General features: G+C 41.3%; 1 protein-coding gene across 1 annotated transcript in view; it reads left to right on the forward strand.

Moving 5' to 3' along the window:
* The window catches only part of BCL3 (BCL3 transcription coactivator), a 59,067-nt gene that overhangs the window by 15,312 nt on the left and 24,090 nt on the right, over window positions 1-19,665 (forward strand). Inside the window, exons 2-3 of the mRNA XM_066607169.1 lie at window positions 8,943-9,120; window positions 14,978-15,086. Of these exons, the coding sequence (XP_066463266.1) occupies window positions 8,943-9,120; window positions 14,978-15,086 (287 nt within the window). The remainder of the gene's footprint in view (window positions 1-8,942; window positions 9,121-14,977; window positions 15,087-19,665) is intronic.

A 19,665-nucleotide genomic window follows, 5' to 3' on the forward strand; every position in this document is an offset into this window, starting at 1 on the left:
GATCGCTAAAACTTTAAATCTTTCAATCGTTTGAAAGAATTATCTTTGCATGTAAATGGGCCTTAATGAAAGTATCTAATCGTAGAGATAATCAATGTTGAAATAAATTGGTCATTTTCACTGTGACCATAATGTGTACATAGTGATCGGAGAATGATTTCCATATCATTGAAGTGCCCTTAATTTGGGACTGCAGTGATTCTGACTGTCTCTGTGCAGCTGTACAGGGTCCATTGCAACTGTGCACAATGTCTACATCTCCATTCTCTCAGACAACTCTTGCATGAAGTGCTATGTTGTTTTCATTGTGTCTACACATTCTCCAGACCAGACTGAGCATTGCTGTGCTTTCCTTATCAGATAAGGCAGGGTAAAGTCTAAGGCCTCATGTCCACGGGGAAAATCAGATCCGCTGCAGATTCTCCATGGAGAATCTGCAGCGGGTCCCTCCTGCCCCGCGGACATGAGCGCCGAAAATAAGAATTTAAAAGTATTTACCATCCGGCGCGGGCGGAGAAGATCAGCTGTTTCTCACGGCCGGATCTTCATTTTCGGCCGGCGGATGAATTCCTGACGCCGGCGGCACGTCGCCGGCACGTCGCCGACGTGCCGCGCGCATGCGCCGGGCACATCCGCCGAGCCGAAGCAAGGAAGATGCGGCCGTGAGGAACAGCTGACCTTCCCCGCCCGCGCCGGATGGTAAATACTTTAAATTCCTATTTTAGGTCTCCCGCGGATCCGGACGGCTTCCATAGGCTTCAATAGAAGCCCGCGGGAGCCGTCCCCGCGGGAGACCCGCATGAAAATGGAGCATGGTCCAGATTTTTTCATGCTCCATTTTTTTTTAAATCCCTTTTATTGACGATCCGCGGGTATTTATCTACCCGCGGGTGGTCAATGCATCCCAATGCATATTTTGCCCGTGGACATGAGCCCTTAGTCACTGCAATCTGAACCTATCTCACCATGACCTGATGTCTTATTCATATGGTAGCATTATTCTATAGTTTCAGTTTTACTTCTGTATGCATTCTTAAGAAAAGAAGCAAGATGCATCATGATGACAGAACATAACAATCTGTTTGGGGACATTAAGTCTTCATGAATCATAGTTCTAATTAATATATGAGTCTGGCATTGTCCTTTAAATGGATTTACTGGGACTGAGCCAATAGAGTTTCAGGGCTTATGATGTGCTGACACTTTGTAATACGGTATATCTTGCCACTCGGACCTCCAGGTCTGAACATCAGTTTATCATTCAGAAGATTCAGCGGCCAAATTCGCGCTAGTCCGTGGAGAACAGGACACATCCAAGATCAGTACACTTTTTGGGGGGAAGGGTCATGTTTAAACTTGGTGCTCCTACAGATTTACAACTCTTTGCAGTTTTATACTACTTTGAGTGTACATCCTCTTCAGAACATCCTTGTATAGTGCACATCTTGACCCGGGGTGCTCGGCTGCAGATTTTGTCACATATTCTTGGCACTGATCTGCAGTAGATGTCATATTTTTATTTGGGTTTAATTTGAAGGATAGAAATCTGCTGCAGATCTGAACCAAAATCCACAACAAAACCTGCAGCATATCGGCTCTGTGTGAACGCTCCCTTAGGACTTCATTGGACGGATGTATTTGCTCACGCAAAATATACGCGCACAGTATGCAGAGAATGGAACTCATTGATTTTAATGGGTTTGTCCTCATCTTCTTTTTTTGTGCGCACAGAAAAAAAATTGGACCTGCTCGATTTTTGTGCACACTTGTGCACCAAGGGTTCCCACGGAAGTCTATGGGAGGTGCACAAATGCACAATACACTGCGCAATTCCATTAAAGAACATCTGGACCTCATTAGGCCAAATAGCCTTTTAAATAAGGGCAGGGAGAGTTCCGTGCACATCAACTTTGTTCACTGCACATATACGTTGCACTGAGGGAAGCGTATTTAAGCATACGCTCATCTGAAGCCGCTCTTTTTATAAAAAGTTGAGTGAGTTTAGGGATTTCCAGCTATTTTGCAAACCACTTGTCGTTCATGGTTGGTTTGTAAAGGTTCTCACCTAAGTTATAAGGACAATTCAGATGAAACTATCAGTGGATCTGGGACCTTGTCTAGGCTTTCATTGATGGGATGCAGGTCTATCGTTTGGCATAAATGACTTTTCAAATACAGCAGTCAACAATGACCGAAAGAATCAACACAGCAGCTTAAAATGTTTACCACATGTCTACCGTTACTTGGTATCTTTCACATAATAGTGCTGATAGTATTAGTCTATATTAGCCTTTCCCACTGTTTAAAATCCCTTATCACAACAGTATGCTTCACACTGACGGGTTCAATGTAGCCGCCCTCACTATAACAAGTATACATATATATACTCTTTCACGGAAGTCATTTGATTTTGAAGCATACATACACACATGCACACATGCGTCTACAATGCAACTGAAGGACATTTGGTCTCACAGCGCCCAATCCATGTACTGCCTTTGACATCACTGTCGTCTCTGTTTGCAGTGGAGTTTTGAATGATGAAACTGGACTGTTACGGAGTAGAACTGGGCTGTCTTCAGTGACGAATCCAGGTTTAGTTTGAACACTGATTGTCATGATCCTATCTGGAGACCTAGGGGTATCACTCCTGCTTTTACTGCGGAGCCGCACATTGCCCCCACTACTAGTGTTGTAGTCTACGGGGTCATCACATACAACAGTCGGTCCCCACTAGTAGTGGTGGTACGAGGGACAATGACAGCTCAGTGATATATTCAGGACATCCTGCAGACACATGTGTTCCTTTGAGTTATTTGGTTGCCCCTTAGCCGTCTTTTTTCTAGAGTAAATAATCCCAATTTGGATAGCCTCTCTGGGTATCCCAGTCCCGTCATTTCATGTATTAGTTTAGTTGCCCTTCTTTGAACCCCCTCAAGCACTGTAACATCTTTCCTGAGCTCCGGTGACCAGAACTGTATGCGGTATTCCATATGGGGCCTGACAAGTGCCTTATATAGTGGGAGGATAATGTTCTCGTCCTTCGCCCCCATACCTCTTTAATGCACCCCAAGACTCTATTAGCTTTTGCAGCAGCTGACTGGCATTGGTTACTCCTGTTTAGTCTACAATCCACTAGTACCCCCAGGTCTTTTTCCATATCGCTTTTGCCTAGCAGTACCCCATCTATATATATAAAGACGAAAGCCCTCACTGACTCATTTACTGACTGACTGACTCACTGACTCACTGACTGACTCACTGACTCACTGACTGACTGACTGACTCGCCAAAAGTTCTCCAACTTCCCGATGTCGTAGAAACATGAATTTTGGCACAAGCATAGATTATCTCCAAAATAGGAAAAGTAATTGGGTCCCAACTCGTTTATTCAATTCTAGCGCAAAAGAATTGGCGTCGAAATTTAACGTACATAATCTAAATCTCTCACTTCCCAATGACCTAGAAACTTAAAATTTGGCACGCGCATTGAATATGTCATAAATAGGAAAAGTTAATAGGTCCCAACTCGATTAATCAATTCTATGCGCAAAAGAATTAGCGTCCAAATTTTATGTACGGAATCTAATTTTCTCACTTTCCGGTGTCATAGAAATGGGAAATTTGGCACGAGCATTGGTTAGGTCATAAATAGGAAAAGTTAATAGGTCCCAACTCGATTAATCAATTCTATGTGCAAAAGAATTAGCGTCCAAATTTTACGTACGAAATCTAATTCTCTCACTTCCCGGTGTCATAGAAACGTAAAATTTGGCACGAGCATTGATTATGTCATAAATAGGAAAAGTTCATAGGTCCCAACTCGGTTATTCAATTCTAGCGCAAAAGAATTGGCGTCGAAATTTTACGTGCGGAATGTAATTTTTTCACTTTCCGGTGTCATAGAAATGGGAAATTTGGCAGGAGCATTGATTATGTCATAAATAGGAAAAGCTAATGGGTCCCAACTCCATTATTCAATTCTATGCGCAAAAGAATTAGCGTCAAAATTTTACATGCGGAATTTAATTTTCTCACTTTCCGGTGTCATAGAAACGGGAAATTTGGCATGAGCATTGATTATGTCATAAATAGGAAAAGCTAATGGGTCCCAACTCCATTATTCAATTCTATGCGCAAAAGAATTAGCGTTCACATTTTACGTACATAATCTAATTCTCTCACTTCCCAATGTCATAGAAACATGAAATTTGGCACAAGCATTGATTGTGTCATAAATATGAAAAGTTAATGGGTCCCAACTCGATTATTCAATTCTAAGCGCAAAAGAATTAGTGTCCAAATTTTATGTACGTAATCTAAATCTCTCACTTCCTGATGTCATTTTATATAAAGGAAACGTTGCATGGTTACCTCCCCATGGTGTTTCCTGGGTAACGCAGAGAACTATGCAAAGTGGTGAACATATGTTTTCTGCCCAAGCCCCCAGCTTATCTAGGTCCGTTTGTAGTCGTACCTTGTCCTCCGTTGCATTGATTATATTGTATAATTTTGTGTCATCTTCAAATATTGATATTTTGCTGTGCATCCCCTCTATCAGGTCGTTGATAAATATATTGAACAGAATGAGGCCTAATACTGAGCCCTGTGGCACCCCACTAGCGACAGTGGCCCAATCAGAGTACAAACCATTTATTACCGCCCTCTGATTTCTATTTCTGAGCCAATTCTTTACCCAGATAAATGCGTTTTCACCCAATCCGAGCTGTCTCATTTTATAAATTAGCCTATTATGCAACACAGTGTTAAATGCTTTAGAGAAGTCCAGATATACAAGATCAATACAACTCAAGGTGCTTGATTTTTTTCTTTTTTGACCATGAGTGTATCAAACCATATTAAATGACTAAAAAAAAGATGTAATTTTTGTATTAGTCTTTTGAAAGTCATCCTAGGTCCTTGTCGCCTTTTTATATGAATGTTTTCGAGGTCATTATCCTCAGTGCTTACAATTGAGTTGGCACATAACCTTGGCCTACTGGGCAAATTTGCTCTTGATCCCAATGGTATTTTTGTGCATAAGTTCCGTTTGTAGAGATGTATAAATATTATATATAGAAACATATTCTCTCAGGCATTGGTAAAGTATACTGATAAAATTACTAAAGCAAAGGTCCAACTGCCCTGTCCATTTACTGTATTCATTACTGAAACGCCTCTGCCTTTATGTTAATCCAACCCTGTGTATCATCTTGGTCAGATTGCATGTGCGAACAAGTATTGGTGTTAACTCTTCATTAATCTTCATTAAAGTCCGGGAAAATATGGAAAGCCTAGAAAATTCAGGTGGTTTCCAGAGCTGGCATTACTGTAACAAGCTTCCCATAAAAGACTGGGGATGCACATCGCAAGAGTGCCTGTTGTATTCAGTATAGTCATGTTTCTGCTTTTGTATTGTAATTTGTTGTTTCTCATAATTATCTATAGTAGAAGGATGAAATACGCTTCTTGAGTGCAGTGCTTGTAATCTTCATACTATTCAGCGCCTGTAACATTGATTTTTGAACCCATGGTAATTGTGCTGTCCATCTTTAAGCTAACTAAAGCCATTCATACTCCTACAATAACTGTTGGCTGAACAAGTGGCTTACAGCTATCATCCTTGACTTCCCTATAAACATGCATGCTCTGTTAGGGGAGCAAGCCAATGGCAGAAGTGTCTGGCCTATCTCAAACTATTGGAATTTTTGATATTCAGCATGCTTGACTCTTGGTTCCCCCTTTCTCAGATTGAGCATCAGGAGACATTCAGAAGCCCCTAAACACATAGGATTGTTGGCAGACCCACTGATATTGGTAGAATCCACCAACATTATTCTGATAAGTATATAAGAAGCTTGAAGGGATTGTCCAGGATTGAAATATTGATGGCCTATTGTTAAAATGGCCCAATAATGTCTGATCTGGTGGTGGCTGTGCCTGATACTGTAGCTTGGCCTATTTACTTGAATGGGATGAGCTGTGGTACCAGGCATGGCCACCAATGCAAACCATTTATTGTGCTGATCGGTAGATGTCTCGGAAACTGGACCATTATGACCGAAGATTAATGGCCTATCCTAAGAAACTCCTGTAGCTGTGGCAAATAATGAGAAAAGTTGTCTCAAAGTGCAACTCTTTACCACCATCACATTCCAGTTAAGACATTGTTTTTTTATAGGACTTATCGTATATTCTCAAGTATAAGCCAACCCGAATATAAGCCGAAGCACTTAGATTTAGCACAAAAAACTGGGAAAACTTATTAACTCGAGTATAAGCTGGCAGCCCCCACAGTGATTTTCAGGGAAGGGCTTTAAATATAAGCCCTTCCCTGAAAATCATCCCTAGTTGTAGTAAAAAAATTTTTTAAATCTATACTTACCTCTCTGCCGCTGCCGGGCTCAGGCATGTCTAGCCGCTTGGGTCCCCTCAATGTAAAGAAATTCTTTCAGCAGGCGGTGATTTAAAATCCCCGTCTGCTAAAAGCGCTGCGTCTAATTGGCTGAGTGCTTAGCCAATCACAGGCAGCGCTCAGCCATTCATTGAATGACAGTTGAGCGCTGCCTGTGATTGGTCACAGAGCTCAGCCAATCACATGATCATATGTGACATCCATGTGTTCTTCTATATTACAAAAAAGGACTGGATCTTATCACAGGGAGGAAGGTCTCCCTTTTTATTTGTAAATGTTTTCCTCCTTCTCACTGCTCGGGTTTACAATAAGGTTGTGACTGTGGAGGGAGATATACTTTGCACTGCATTGTTTATGTACCTGAATCCCATGTTAGGACCCTGCAGGAGACATCTTCTTAGCTTCCCATTATGGTAATATATTGTATACAGGATATCACAAATAAGTCTCCTAATGTAGGCCAGACAACTATTAACTATATCCCCAAAACAGATGAAATGGAACTCCATGAATCAGACATAGCTATTTGGAACTGTGATTTTTAGCAGGCCCATGGCTTGGGCACATCCAGTCTCACCTCCGTATTTACTACGTAATTCTAGTATTGACTTTTAGTTGACTGTAACTCATTGGCTAACGGATTCTCTTAATGTGTGTGTGTATGTATATATATGGCTAGATATCACTGATATAATGCCATTTCACCAATAGAACGTCATTATTCAGTCACATGAAGAACTTGGGAAGAGACTTACTGTATTTCTGCAAAGAATAAGCTATTTGTATCAGATAAATATGCAGGAACAACGGGGAAAACCAGCTCCTGCTTTCTGAAAAGCCAGTAAACGTTCCACGCTTTTACATGGTTACTAGGAGTCCAAAGGGAATATGTTGGAAAATCCCCTCAATGTCCAAAACAAAAGCAAGTGCACATAGTGACAATGAACAAATGCCATCTGATGGTTTGATGGTTAAGTTACTAAGTCAACCAAGTCTCACATATTCATGTCATATGGCTCTTTTGAAGGCTTGATATGTTTATGGTTAGTTTAGAGTAAAATATCCCATGGAGAGTACACCTATGGCAATACCTTTTTCACTGACTAATGTTAAGCGAGCCGAACCAGTAGAACCCTATTTCATGTGGAACTTTGCTTAAAGGTTGGTTCAACATGAACCCGAACTGATCTTACTGGGGGAAATCCTGAAAAAATGACCTTTGGGAGATAAATAATATGAAGGCTTGATATAGACCAATCTTCTAGACCAGTACTTAAGTACCATCAACGGGTCATGTTTTCAGGATTTCATTAGGTAATATAAGTATGGTCATTGCATCAGGACCACGTCCTATCTTTTACACGTGGGATTATTTAGTACCTCTGAAAAATGGCCATGTGACTGTTTTCATTGGAAAGCATTGGTTTTGATAGAGTTGTTTTTTTAGCGCACCTATTCATGAATTAAAAAACGCTCGTCTGACAGAGGCCTTATGGTGAGTGAAGAAGTTTTCTATGGATGATATTCTCAAATTATGACTTCTTGGTGGTACTTGCATCAATTCTAGTTTGAGCTTTGACATTTACTTCTCAATTAAAGTTAAAACGACCCCCCAGTTCTGTACAAACAAAGATGGCGGCAACACTTTTTTGACACCTGCTGCACACAGTGCATTAGTATGCATCAGTTGGCTAAAAGCCCGTTTACATGCAATGATTAGCGCTCAAAATTCATTCAAATGCTGGCATATGAGCTGCCATCCTTCACTCTTCGGTTGAACGATGATTTAAATCCAGTAAGCTTAAAATCCATCGTTCAGCCGGAGAGAGAGAATAGGGACTGCAAACTGTGTTCTGCACGGGAGTCGGAGATTACATTGTATTCTGCCGACAGCCCATACGAGACTCAATAGAGCTGTGCAGAGCTCAGACCTGGAGGCCCCTTTACATGCAATTGAAGCTGATAAAGTGTTAAATGGGCCTTAAGACCCTACAGCACATGCTTCTCTGACTGGTCAGTACTGCTCAATGGGCCTCACTGGCCAATCAAAACAATGTGTAGTGTGTTAGACTAATAATGCATACTAATGCACACTGTGCATTAGGTAGTCAGAAAATAGATGTCTCAATATTTGTTTGTCCATGACTGGAAAGTCACTTTAAGTAAAACAATTGCAAAGCACATAAGGAAAGGACATGACCACATTTTCCCATTGATTTGAACATGCTACCCAGTATACATAGCATGTTAACATCAATTAAAGTCTCTCACAAGTAAGACTGAATAAACCAATCTTATTTATCTTCTTGGGTTATTGTGCCAGGAAGGATAAGCCAAATTATCTTTATTGCTAGCGTTTCCTGTTCTGACATCTGTTGGGGAATTTTGTATGTGCACTAATTGTGGGACTGAATTAGGTTCTACCCTTCTGCGAGCCTGCATTCATTCATAAAAACAAGATTAGCGCATGATGCAATCATCATTAATTTAATTTTTTTGTTGATGTACGTTTTGTTTTTGTTTGCAGGGAATACTGCATGCATCCCATCCACATTACCCTTGTACCCAACTTCTGGCCCTGCAGTTATGGAATCGCCCCTCCTGAGACTCATGGCGGCACCATATCACACAACCTTTGTTCCTACAGACACAGACCTCCAGGCTGACCTCATTGCTGCTACCCAACCAGATGAAGATGGAGACACGTAAGGGCCTCCGAAACTCCACTTTATTCCCCTTTCTGCTTATCTGAACTGCAAATAATTTCTTCGTCTGGCATGTGTACTACATACTTCTCTTAAGGGGCTTCTGTAATTTTAGCTAAATGCACCTTAAAGAGGTTGTACCAAGATTTCAAGTTATCCCCTATCCGTAGGATAGGGGATAACTTGCTGATCAGTAAGGGCCTCACCACTGAGACCCCTGCCTATCTTGAGAGCGGGAACCACGTTTCCTCCTTACAGTGGGGTTACAGCACTCCCGCGCAGTGAAGAGGAAACTGAATCCAGTTAAATCCATTTACTTTCAGTGGATTGCCGAGACACCCAAGCAGCAAACGCACAAGTATTTCCATCAGCCCCATTGAAGTTAATGGAGCGCCAGCCACTCTGCCAGTGCTCCATTCATTCTGACATCACTGTGGGGAAAGAAGCGACCTCCGTAGTGACAGGCAGGGGTAGACACAGGAACCCTGTTCTTGAGACCCTTACCAGTCAGCAGCTTATTCCCCATCTTGTGGATAGGGAATAACTTGAAATCTTGATATAACCCCTTTAATGTAAAGAATGTAAGGCTGTTGTAGTTATATTAATATTGTGCTTGCTCTGGAGTTGCCTTGGTAGCATCAGCAGCCTTTTGCACATGGACTTCCATCATGGGATCCCCACTCACAAGAGTGGAGGATCCTAGCAAGATCCAGGATATCCTAGCAAGATCCAGACTAATCAGATAAATGAATTGGCTGTGGTGCCCCAGTGGTTTATGTCCCCTTTTGTAACGATGTTGGATCTTGGGTCTGGAATCCAATGGGAGAGGCAGCCATAGTCAAATATAAGCAGAGTTCGGTACACAAGGTTAGAGACCAAGCGTAGTTCAAGTAACTAGCATTGCTGGTCAAATCTGTAGTTTAATAGCTATATATAACAGTACAATAACTGCTAAATACAAGGAGCACATAAAACTTAAGGCCCATTTAGACAAAACGATTAGCGCTCAAAATTCGATCAAAAGCCATCTTCTGAACGATAATCGCTGTGTCTAAATGAGCGGCTATCGTGCACTATTCGTTCATCGCTTACTTTTAGCAAGCTAAAAGTCAGTGATGACTCTTATCAGCGCCATACTGAGTTCTTAGCAGGATACCGCTGATACTGTTCTTTCACCTGGTATCCTGCTCAGAGCTCCCAGCGATAGCTCCAAAAACAAAGCAGCTGTCAGCACTACTACTGTTCTCCGAGCTATCAGCTCAGCAGGATGCCAGCTGATAGCTCCAAGAATAAAGCAGCTGTATGCAGATGACTGCTCTCCTGCTGTCTTCTGCATACTGCGTCCGCCTTCATTTACACGCTGATAAACTCTTAAGTAGCTAATTAGCTACTTAAGAGCTTATGCAAAGTGATTGCTCAAAATTATCACTCAGGCAGCCGTTTTGAGTGATTTATGAGCAATCACCTTTCCCTGTAAATGAGCCCTAACACTGAAAACTCCAATTTTTAGTACGCAACTTAAAGGTGGCCAGTTAGTTGATCCCCTACATTATTTTATTAGTCATATACACAGGGAAGCAGTTTATTGGGCTGAGCATAAAGAATAGGTGGCCAACCATAGACTGGAAGTCAAGCTATGGCCAAACACCTAGTTACACTCAGCCTGTCAGTTTCTTGCATGATTCTGTATTTGAAATGTTGCCCATTATGGAGGGAGGAATAGGTAGTTGTAACCAAGGGCTCGGTAGGAGATGTGCTTCAGTGCTACAAATTGGACATGGTGAGTCGTAATGCAGTCCAACGTCCTACGCAAGCTCAGGTCTTCTCATAGAGAGGCACTCAATACTTTAACATTATAGCAAACAGGAACAGTTTGTCAATATAAACTACAGTGGTTGGCTGTGGGAATTATGGTGGCCCTCTGCCTTAACTCAATATCTGTAAGCACTGCTGTGCCATGACATCACCGCAGCCTGTTCATGGCTTGGTCTCTAGGAATCCTGTTATACTCAGCAAGGGACAGGAGCAACACAGCTAGCTGCAGCCGGGTGTGTGTGTGGGGGGGTGTAATTAGCTGTTTTTTGTTTTTATTCAAGAGCGTAAGCACTGGCCCACCAGGATTTTTTCAGATGGAATCTATGGCCACTCCACCTCTGGAACAAGGTTTTATAGAAAAACGTTTCTTGTTGCTTGGGTAGCACCAACATGTTCAATCACACTCTATACAGATTATCATCCTTTGCGTTAGTCTGTGATCCCATTGAGGCTCACAATCTAATTTCTCTATTTAAGACACACATTAAAGCCAATTAATACTTTACCAATATTCACTGTACATATATTGTGGATGCCGAGTGCCAGTGTGCAGAGCGCGCTCTATTCACAGTGGGTGTCAGCTGAGAAAACTCAGATCTCAGATAATGCAGATAACTCTGATCTCGGCTGTTTCACCACTTAGATGCTGCTATCTCAGCTGACACCCACTGCAAATAGAGTGGGCTCGGCTGTTAATACTGACAGTGGCAATTTAAATGGTCTGACAGAGGGAGGGGACTCCCTCTGTCTCCCGAATGGCCGTTTATGACAATATCGTGGAATACTATTTTTTTATTAAGGCAACATGGGGCCTTGTGAAGGCCCCCAGGCCTGCCATGGATATCCTCCTATTAATCTCTGCCTATTGCTAGTTTAAGTTGCTTACGGGGACTAAAAATAACATTGCTAGGTTTTTTAATTAGTTTATTTGATAAAAAATATAGAAAGCTTAAAAAAACCCTCATGTTTTCAGTTTTCATATTTAAAAAATTGCACAAAAATACAATTTATCAAAATATGAAATTGTTTATCCTGCATGGTGAATGCCATCAGAGAAAAATACACATTGCCAGAATTGTGCTTTTTAGTCATCTTGTCTCCAAGAAAAAATGGAATAAAAGGAAATTAAAAAGTCAAATGTACCAAAAAAAAGATACAGGTCGCTCTGCAAAAAATGAGCCCTCGCGCTTTCCAATTGATCGAAATGTAAAATTATGGGGGTCAAAATATGGTGAGAAAATGTTTATTTTTTTTTTTTCAAGTAGTAGAACTAAAAAATATACATTTGGCACTGCCTTAATCATATTGACCAACAGATTAAAGATAACATGTCATTTTTACTGCACCATGAACACCGAAAAAACAAGCCGTCCAAAAAATGGCAAAATTGCGTTTTTCTCCATTTCACTGTACTATGAATTTTGACAACACATTATATGGTACCCTTAGGCCACTCACACAAGCATCTGTAAAAATGCATTGTTTTTTACTGCGTGCAGAGCTATGTTTTTGTGTGCGTTTGCTTGCGTATTTTTGCACCATAACAACACAGGCAAGCAAGCTGATGATGTCATAACTTTTTTTTCCCCCTCCTGGCGGCAAAGTAACCTGCATAAAAAACGCAGTAAAACATAGTATTGCACATGTAATTGCATATTTACTGCGTGTTTCTTTATGCACCCCATTAATTTCAATTAGCGATTTAGAGTGTGTAATATGCGCTGAAACGCCAAAAATTGGACACGCTGTGTGTGATTTTGCATGCGTAAAATACGTGGTGCAAAAAACGTTAGTGTGAGAGGTCCCATTGAAATACATGGAGCTTTAGTGCTGTGTATTATGCGTGAGAGTAGCCTAAATGGTAGCATTGAAAAATACAACTTGTCCCACAAAAAACAAGCCCTTATACAGCTGTGTTGCCGAAAAAATAATACGTTTTATGATTTTTTGTTTTTCTTTTGAAAACTGGGAATGAAAAATGGAAAAAAAAAAGATGTCTATTAGAGATGAGCGAGCGTACTCGCTAAGGGCCAATACTCGAGCGAGTATTGCCTTTTGTGAGTACCTGCCGGCTCGTCTCAAAAGATTCGGGTGCTGTCTTGGGGGGCGGGGAGGAACGGGGGGAGATCTCTCTCTCTCCCCCCTGTGCTCACTCCCGCAACTCACCGCTCTCCCCCGCCGGCATGCGAATCTTTTGAGACGAGCGGGCAGGTACTCGCAAAACGCAATACTCGCTTGAGTATTTGCCCATAGCGAGTACGCTCGCTCATCTCTAATGTCTATCTATCTCATGTCTGTCAGTTTCCATGCTTTCAATACTAATCTGCACTCAGATGTTGCATGGAAGCCTCCTCTATCTGTATTTGTATCTTTAGATGACGTCAGTGCTCATCTCCTCATCTTCACCCCCTCAAGTCTTAAGTTTCACTTTATAGTAAGAACCTTTTCTGTGAAATCTGTCCACTTCCTAAAACTGACACATATCTAACTTCCCCCCCCCCTCCATCTTTCCCCCCAGCCTGTGCATGCCCTCCTCCATTGTCTACTCTCTATATCTTACTGTGACAGGAACATAAACTTGCATGCCTAGCAGCTGTACTACCATTACTTACACATACATTTGCTACATAAACCTCAGATGTAGACCTAGATGTCCATATTTGGAAAGTTTTGAATTGTTTATTTACTGGTGTTATTTTTGCAACAGGAGCATTTACATGAATGCGAAGGGAAATTCCAACCAAAAGTTTGCAATGATCTGCCATAAAAGTTCAATAACCTAAGATTAGCAAAAACTTGTATTAGTAAGGGAATCTTCAGCTTTAAAGCATTCTTGAAGCAGATAACAGGAAAGGGTGTTGGCTGATCTCAACCAGGGGTCAGGCTGAGTGTTTGGTCAATTGGACAGTGTCCAAGGGCTTGATATCTGAGGAGGTAATTCCATCCACCATAGAGCATAGTGGTGGGCCAGTGCTTAAAGATATTTAACCAGTCAATCATCTCCCATGAGGTTGTGTCACCAAACCAGGTGAGGTTATACCAGTAGTCTCAGCCATGGGTCTCAGTACATGTCTACCCAAGGCTAGTTATGTTCTTTACACATTAATAGATTCTGAAGGAACAAATCTTGCTTACTATATTATACCTATCAATTTCCCCCAAACAGTGGCACAGAAGCCACACGTAGCTCCTCAACCTCTGTCTGTAGCTCTACAGGTCTTGGCTGCTGTAGATACCATTGTGCACCAATGACATTAGAGAAATCATGGAATTATTGAAACTTTCTACCAGAGTCAAACCATGTCAATGGTAATTGATGCCAAGAACCATGATACTGGAATTCAGTTTTATCATTGTCCTACTCAACTACAGAATGGTGGCCACTGGCTGTAAAATGTTAAAATGTTAACCATTGTGAATTTGCATGATCTTGGTTACAGGTTATATCTGGTTCTGCAGTTTAGCTCATGCTAGTGCATAGATGTAATCCACAAATGTAGTAAGGAATGAATAAATGTGCACTATCATAGCTTAAATATGTATAGTAGTGGGTCTACCAGCAGTCCTGTGCAAAACTTGCATATGTTTATTATGACAAACTCAGCTATGCTCCAGATTTGCATTCACCATTTTTCTCTTTAGTGTACCATATTGGCCCTGTTTAGTGTATGTGGGCTTCCTATCCCCAGTCACTGAAGAACACGTCTAGCAATAGAAAGATGGATCTCCGTTGAGTGAACAGCTGGGGCCAATATTAGTTAGTGTTTACAAATTGCCCCAATATTTCATAGATTAGATTTATTGTGTACTGGATTGTTCTCTTGCTTCCAATCTACCATCTTCTTATCTCGGTTACATCTGACTATGTTAAGTGCTGTCTTTTTCATGGATAATCACTTGGATTCTCAAACGCAGTGCTCTATTAGAAAAGTGGTACGGCATGTTGACTTCTCACAGTTTTCCCAGTAATGATGATTTTCCACCCTTCTTGATTTTGCCCCAACCTCTTTTATGCATTTTTGCTTATTTTTTTATTTTTTAGGGCATTGCATATTGCTGTTGTTCATGGAAATGTATCAATAGCCCATCGAGTGATCAGTTTACTAAACCATGGGAGAAGAGATGTAGATATACTCAACAACCTCAGACAGGTAAGCAAGAGGAATGTTCTTTATTTTGCTTGTGAATACTTGGTAGATTTTCCCCTGTGCAAATTGCTCTTAAAGAACATGTTTCACTTTAAAAAGGAAGACTTGGTGTTGGGTGGAGGTTGCAATAGTGCTACCCCACCCCAAAGGTTTAACACACCCATGTCCCCTGAATCTAGGATTAACTTTTTGTACATGTAGTTGCTTCAGTCTGAATTACAGAATAGGTTCATCAAACCTGAGTCCAACTTCTTGTCAATATCTACTTACAAATAGGTTCCTTGTCGTTTTGACTTGCGAATAGAGTTGACCGTTGACTTCCCTTTTGGCATGAACTTTTCTTTTAAGTTTAAAATGAAAGTTCACTTGAAGAAAACTTTGTAGTCACTAAGCATTGGTGTTTTTTTGAGCATTAGTATTAACAAAGGGGGTTTGGAGTATGGTTAATTGTCAGAACCCTTTAGTAGTTATCAGGCTTGGGTATGTTGTTGGCCAAATTGGTCCCACGCCATTGAATACCTCCCATGTTGTCTTCTGACATGTCTCACATGACTATTAAAGTGAAAATGGTTGTCTGTTATTCTCAACTACTGTTTATTTGATGATTCACTCAAAATCAAGCTGATTAGGGGGAAGTGTCCCGTTGCTGGAACCCACAACAATTATCTGTAACCCACAACAGTTAGCTGAAATCTGGGGAGGAACTTGGCAGTACGTGTTCAGTTCTCGTGCAGTGCCACTGCAGAGAAAATCAATCATTTTACAGTTCATTGAAATCAGTGGTTTAATGTGTGGACATGTCAAGATGCTCTAGATTAGGGTTCTGGACAATGCACCTCCCTCGGTTAACTCAGAACAGCATAATAGAGTATTTGAAAGTGAGTTTTCAGTCTACAACCATCTATAACTTTTTGCTGCATGAACATGACAATTTAAAATATGATTACGTAAGACACTTGTATCTTTTTGAAATTCTTTTAGAACTCCTACTAACATGATTTATCAAGTCTGGATGATCAAAGGTGAATGCAAGGGCAGGAAAGCCCCAGCTACATGGCATGATTACTGGGCTGCAGCCAGTGGTATTGGCAGTTGTGTATCTTACAATATTGTAGATTCTAGGCTTACTTTGCTCTTTAACAGGCTATAAAAGGTCAGACTTTATTATGTACATTTGGCTGATTAATAACTATGTGATCATGTCTAGACTAAGCCATTGATTGACCCCGAAACCATGAGTATCACAATCATCATGTTTCAGTTGGCTAGAGTGGTTTGTATGGCTACAATACTATACAGCACACCCAGAGCTTCTAGAACAGTATTCCTCAAACTCCAGTCCTCGCGAACCCTCAACAGATTAGGTTGTCAGGATTCCCATAATACTGTAAAGGTGATTAAATTATTGTCAGTGCATCAAACATTGCCACAGGTGTTCTCTCTATAGCATATCCCACAAATCATGGAAAGGAGTTTAGAAAACACTGTTCTGGAGAAATGTCAACTTCAATTCTTCTAAAGGCTGGCTAAGTAGCGGCTAGTTCTCCTTTAAAGTCAGCTGAGATCCTTTTTTTACTTATTTGTCACAATGGTGGTGCAATACAAAACTGTATAGTTCACAATCAGTGGCACAATACACTTAATGGTTGCTGAACACTTAAAGGCACATAACATTTGGTGATCAAATGCAGCATTTGTAACTTGCCGAACTCTTCTAGTAACTGGAACAGTCTGCGGTGAGGTTCTTCATTAGGGCAGAGGTCTTTGTGCTCCCACAGGGTCTTTGTTTCAGAAGGCTCACCACAGGCACAGCGTCGCTTGTTCCGGCCTCTAGCTCCTGCTACTGCCATGATGGTCAAGCCTAGACTTACAATTCTCATAGGCGAACAGGTTCTTCAGACACTTCTTGCAATCTCCCTGCACTCCCGATCCTGGTGCCAAAACATTGTCCTACATACACTCCCTTTTGCCCCCTCGTTCCAGGGTTGTGGCACAGTGCTTTAATATCACAATGCATGTACTTGTATCAGTGTTGGGTTCTCCTGGGCCCATGTACTTGCAGGGACCTCCTTCTACAAGCTGGCAGCGAAAAAAAAATAAAAATAACCAGTCCTACTGCCTAACTACACTGCCAGGATTTGGCGGCGCCACCATGTACCGCAGGCTGCCAAGTCCACTAGATCTCAGACAAAAAGCTGCACAGACATTGTGCGGCACAATACAGTATAACATGCTATGCAAGCTCAAAAACAATATTGCTACTCCAGTACCAGAAGAAGACTAAAAACAATCCTTACTTTTTAGTATACGTTTAAAACATGATTTGCACATCTCTTAAAGTTATTACATGTTTCAAATCCACAATACATTGTTAGTTATTGGCTATGTGACTAATAATCTACTGGAGAGTGGAATCGCGTAAGCACTTTTTGAGATGTGAACATCATGTTGTAAACATATGCTAAAAAATAGAATTGTTCTTCATTTTCCTCTTTTGCTGGGGTACAACAGAGGAAAAGTGCCTTCCTCAGATTCTTTCATTACTTGTGGTTGATACACGATTGTTTCAAGATAACAAGTTTTAAACAGTCCTTTTTCATAAGGGCGAGGATAAGGTTTACCAACCGCCACCCCTTACATACTTATAGTTAAACATGTCCCCAAACAGTAAGCTGATTACAATATGCCTTACTGTTGGAATATTCAGCAATGTGCAGCTCAATTTTCCTGTAGACCAGAAAATGTAAGCATTAGACAGTTCCCATTGACATCAGTAGACTGTCCATGTTATGCCCGGACCTGTTGGGTCCTCCATAGCACAGACCCTCTTGTAGACGCTCTCTGTTCTAGCTAATAAAGCAGAGGCATGCAGAGATGGATAGGATCTTGCACTAGCAGTATCACCAATCGGAGGAGGTTGGGGCGAGAAGACAGTCTGGGCCTTTTCTGGGAATTGGAGGTTTCAATCAATTGGGGTTATAGCCTGAGTCATGATGGGAGACATTGTGGCCTTATCCTCATGTGTTAACATCAACATCATGGGGCTCTTGTGACCAGGATCAGGCCATTCTAGGTCAAGCTTTGGCTGACCATGGAAACCACAGTATTAGGGATGAGGCACAGTAGTATACCAAGGGCTTCAAGGGTGAGTCAGAAACATTTTCTGACCAACTATGATGCTCATTCAACTTTAATAAGAACACTGAAAGCTGAGAAGTATAGCAAAAGGCCATATCCAGGCCAAAATCCCAAACAGAGTCCCTGGGAAAGAGGCAGTTAAAGTTCATTCTCTCAGTTTTAAGCCTGGGAACTGGGAATTACAGAAAGTTCTTAAAAAGTCCTTTATGGCTTATTTTAAAATCTGCCCACATTTCGGGTATTACACAGCCTCTGACTCAAGAGCTACCTCCAGGGATGATTCTCCAGCAGCCAATGGAGTAACAGAAGGCTCGGGAAACTTTTGGAGTTGGCCAACAATTTCTTTCCTTCACTCACACAATGCCATAGGGTACGAAATTCTCACCGATCTTCTCCACACACAATTTTTTCTTTTGCCTCCAGCATGCACTACCCACTTTTGGTTTCCATTCTGTGGCATCCCGCCAGAGGCAGCCATTCCCCAAGACTCCTGTATCAACATTAAAGGCACAGGAACATACACCTGTGCAAAACAGAAAAACAACCAAACACCCCACTACAGAGTTGCCTTCTATTAACTCAAAAGGTAGTTTTTCTAAACCAGACAACCCTTTTTAAATGGACCATCTGGTTTCTCATTTCTTCTTACAGTTGTGCTCCTATAACAAAAAAAAGCTAGAAAATGCAGAAGTGAAGGTCATAGGTTTGGAGAATTTTGTGTAAAAGCTATACCTTGGCCCACCACCATGTAATGGGTGAAATTCAGTCGTACATAGTGACTCTGTATGAGATCTATGGAGGTCATTCTACCTCCAGCTACACAGCTGCTGTCTCTTATGTATCATCAGAGAATGGGGACCTAGATATGGCTGCTATCTCTGCACCTTCATACCATTTTAGATTGCATGTTGAAATCAAAAGAAGACACCATAATAGAAGACGCAAAACATATAAAACTTCTTTCTTAAGAAGCATATAACTTTTATACAATGTAATTGTCTCCTGCCCTGTCTGATTCTGCACAGTAAAACCTCTGGCTGTTGCTTCTGTTGTAAGGCATCACAATCGGCAGACGAGCACTTTATAATTAGTTCAGCGTTTCTGGCTCTTGCTGGAAGTCACATGACCCTGGGGATCCCCCCTTTGCTGTTTATCTCCATTTCCTCCTTCTGCAGCGGTACCAGTGAGAACTAGTGATACCGCACAACAGACGTGGCTGCAGGATCACGAACACAACAAAAAGCAGTAATCATGATATTTCTCGCACAGAATGATTAAAAGCATAACTGTGGTTTGGAAGAACAGATGTAGCAGAGCAGAGTTTGTCGTGATACCACATCTGGGGTTTTACATGGGACTGCAAGCAAATAATAATAATAATAATAATCTTTATTTGTATAGCGCCAACATATTCCGCAGCGCTTACATAGACAGGGGGAATACA

The sequence above is a fragment of the Eleutherodactylus coqui genome, chromosome 6, assembly GCF_035609145.1.
Source record: "Eleutherodactylus coqui strain aEleCoq1 chromosome 6, aEleCoq1.hap1, whole genome shotgun sequence".
Lineage (NCBI taxonomy): Eukaryota > Metazoa > Chordata > Amphibia > Anura > Eleutherodactylidae > Eleutherodactylus > Eleutherodactylus coqui.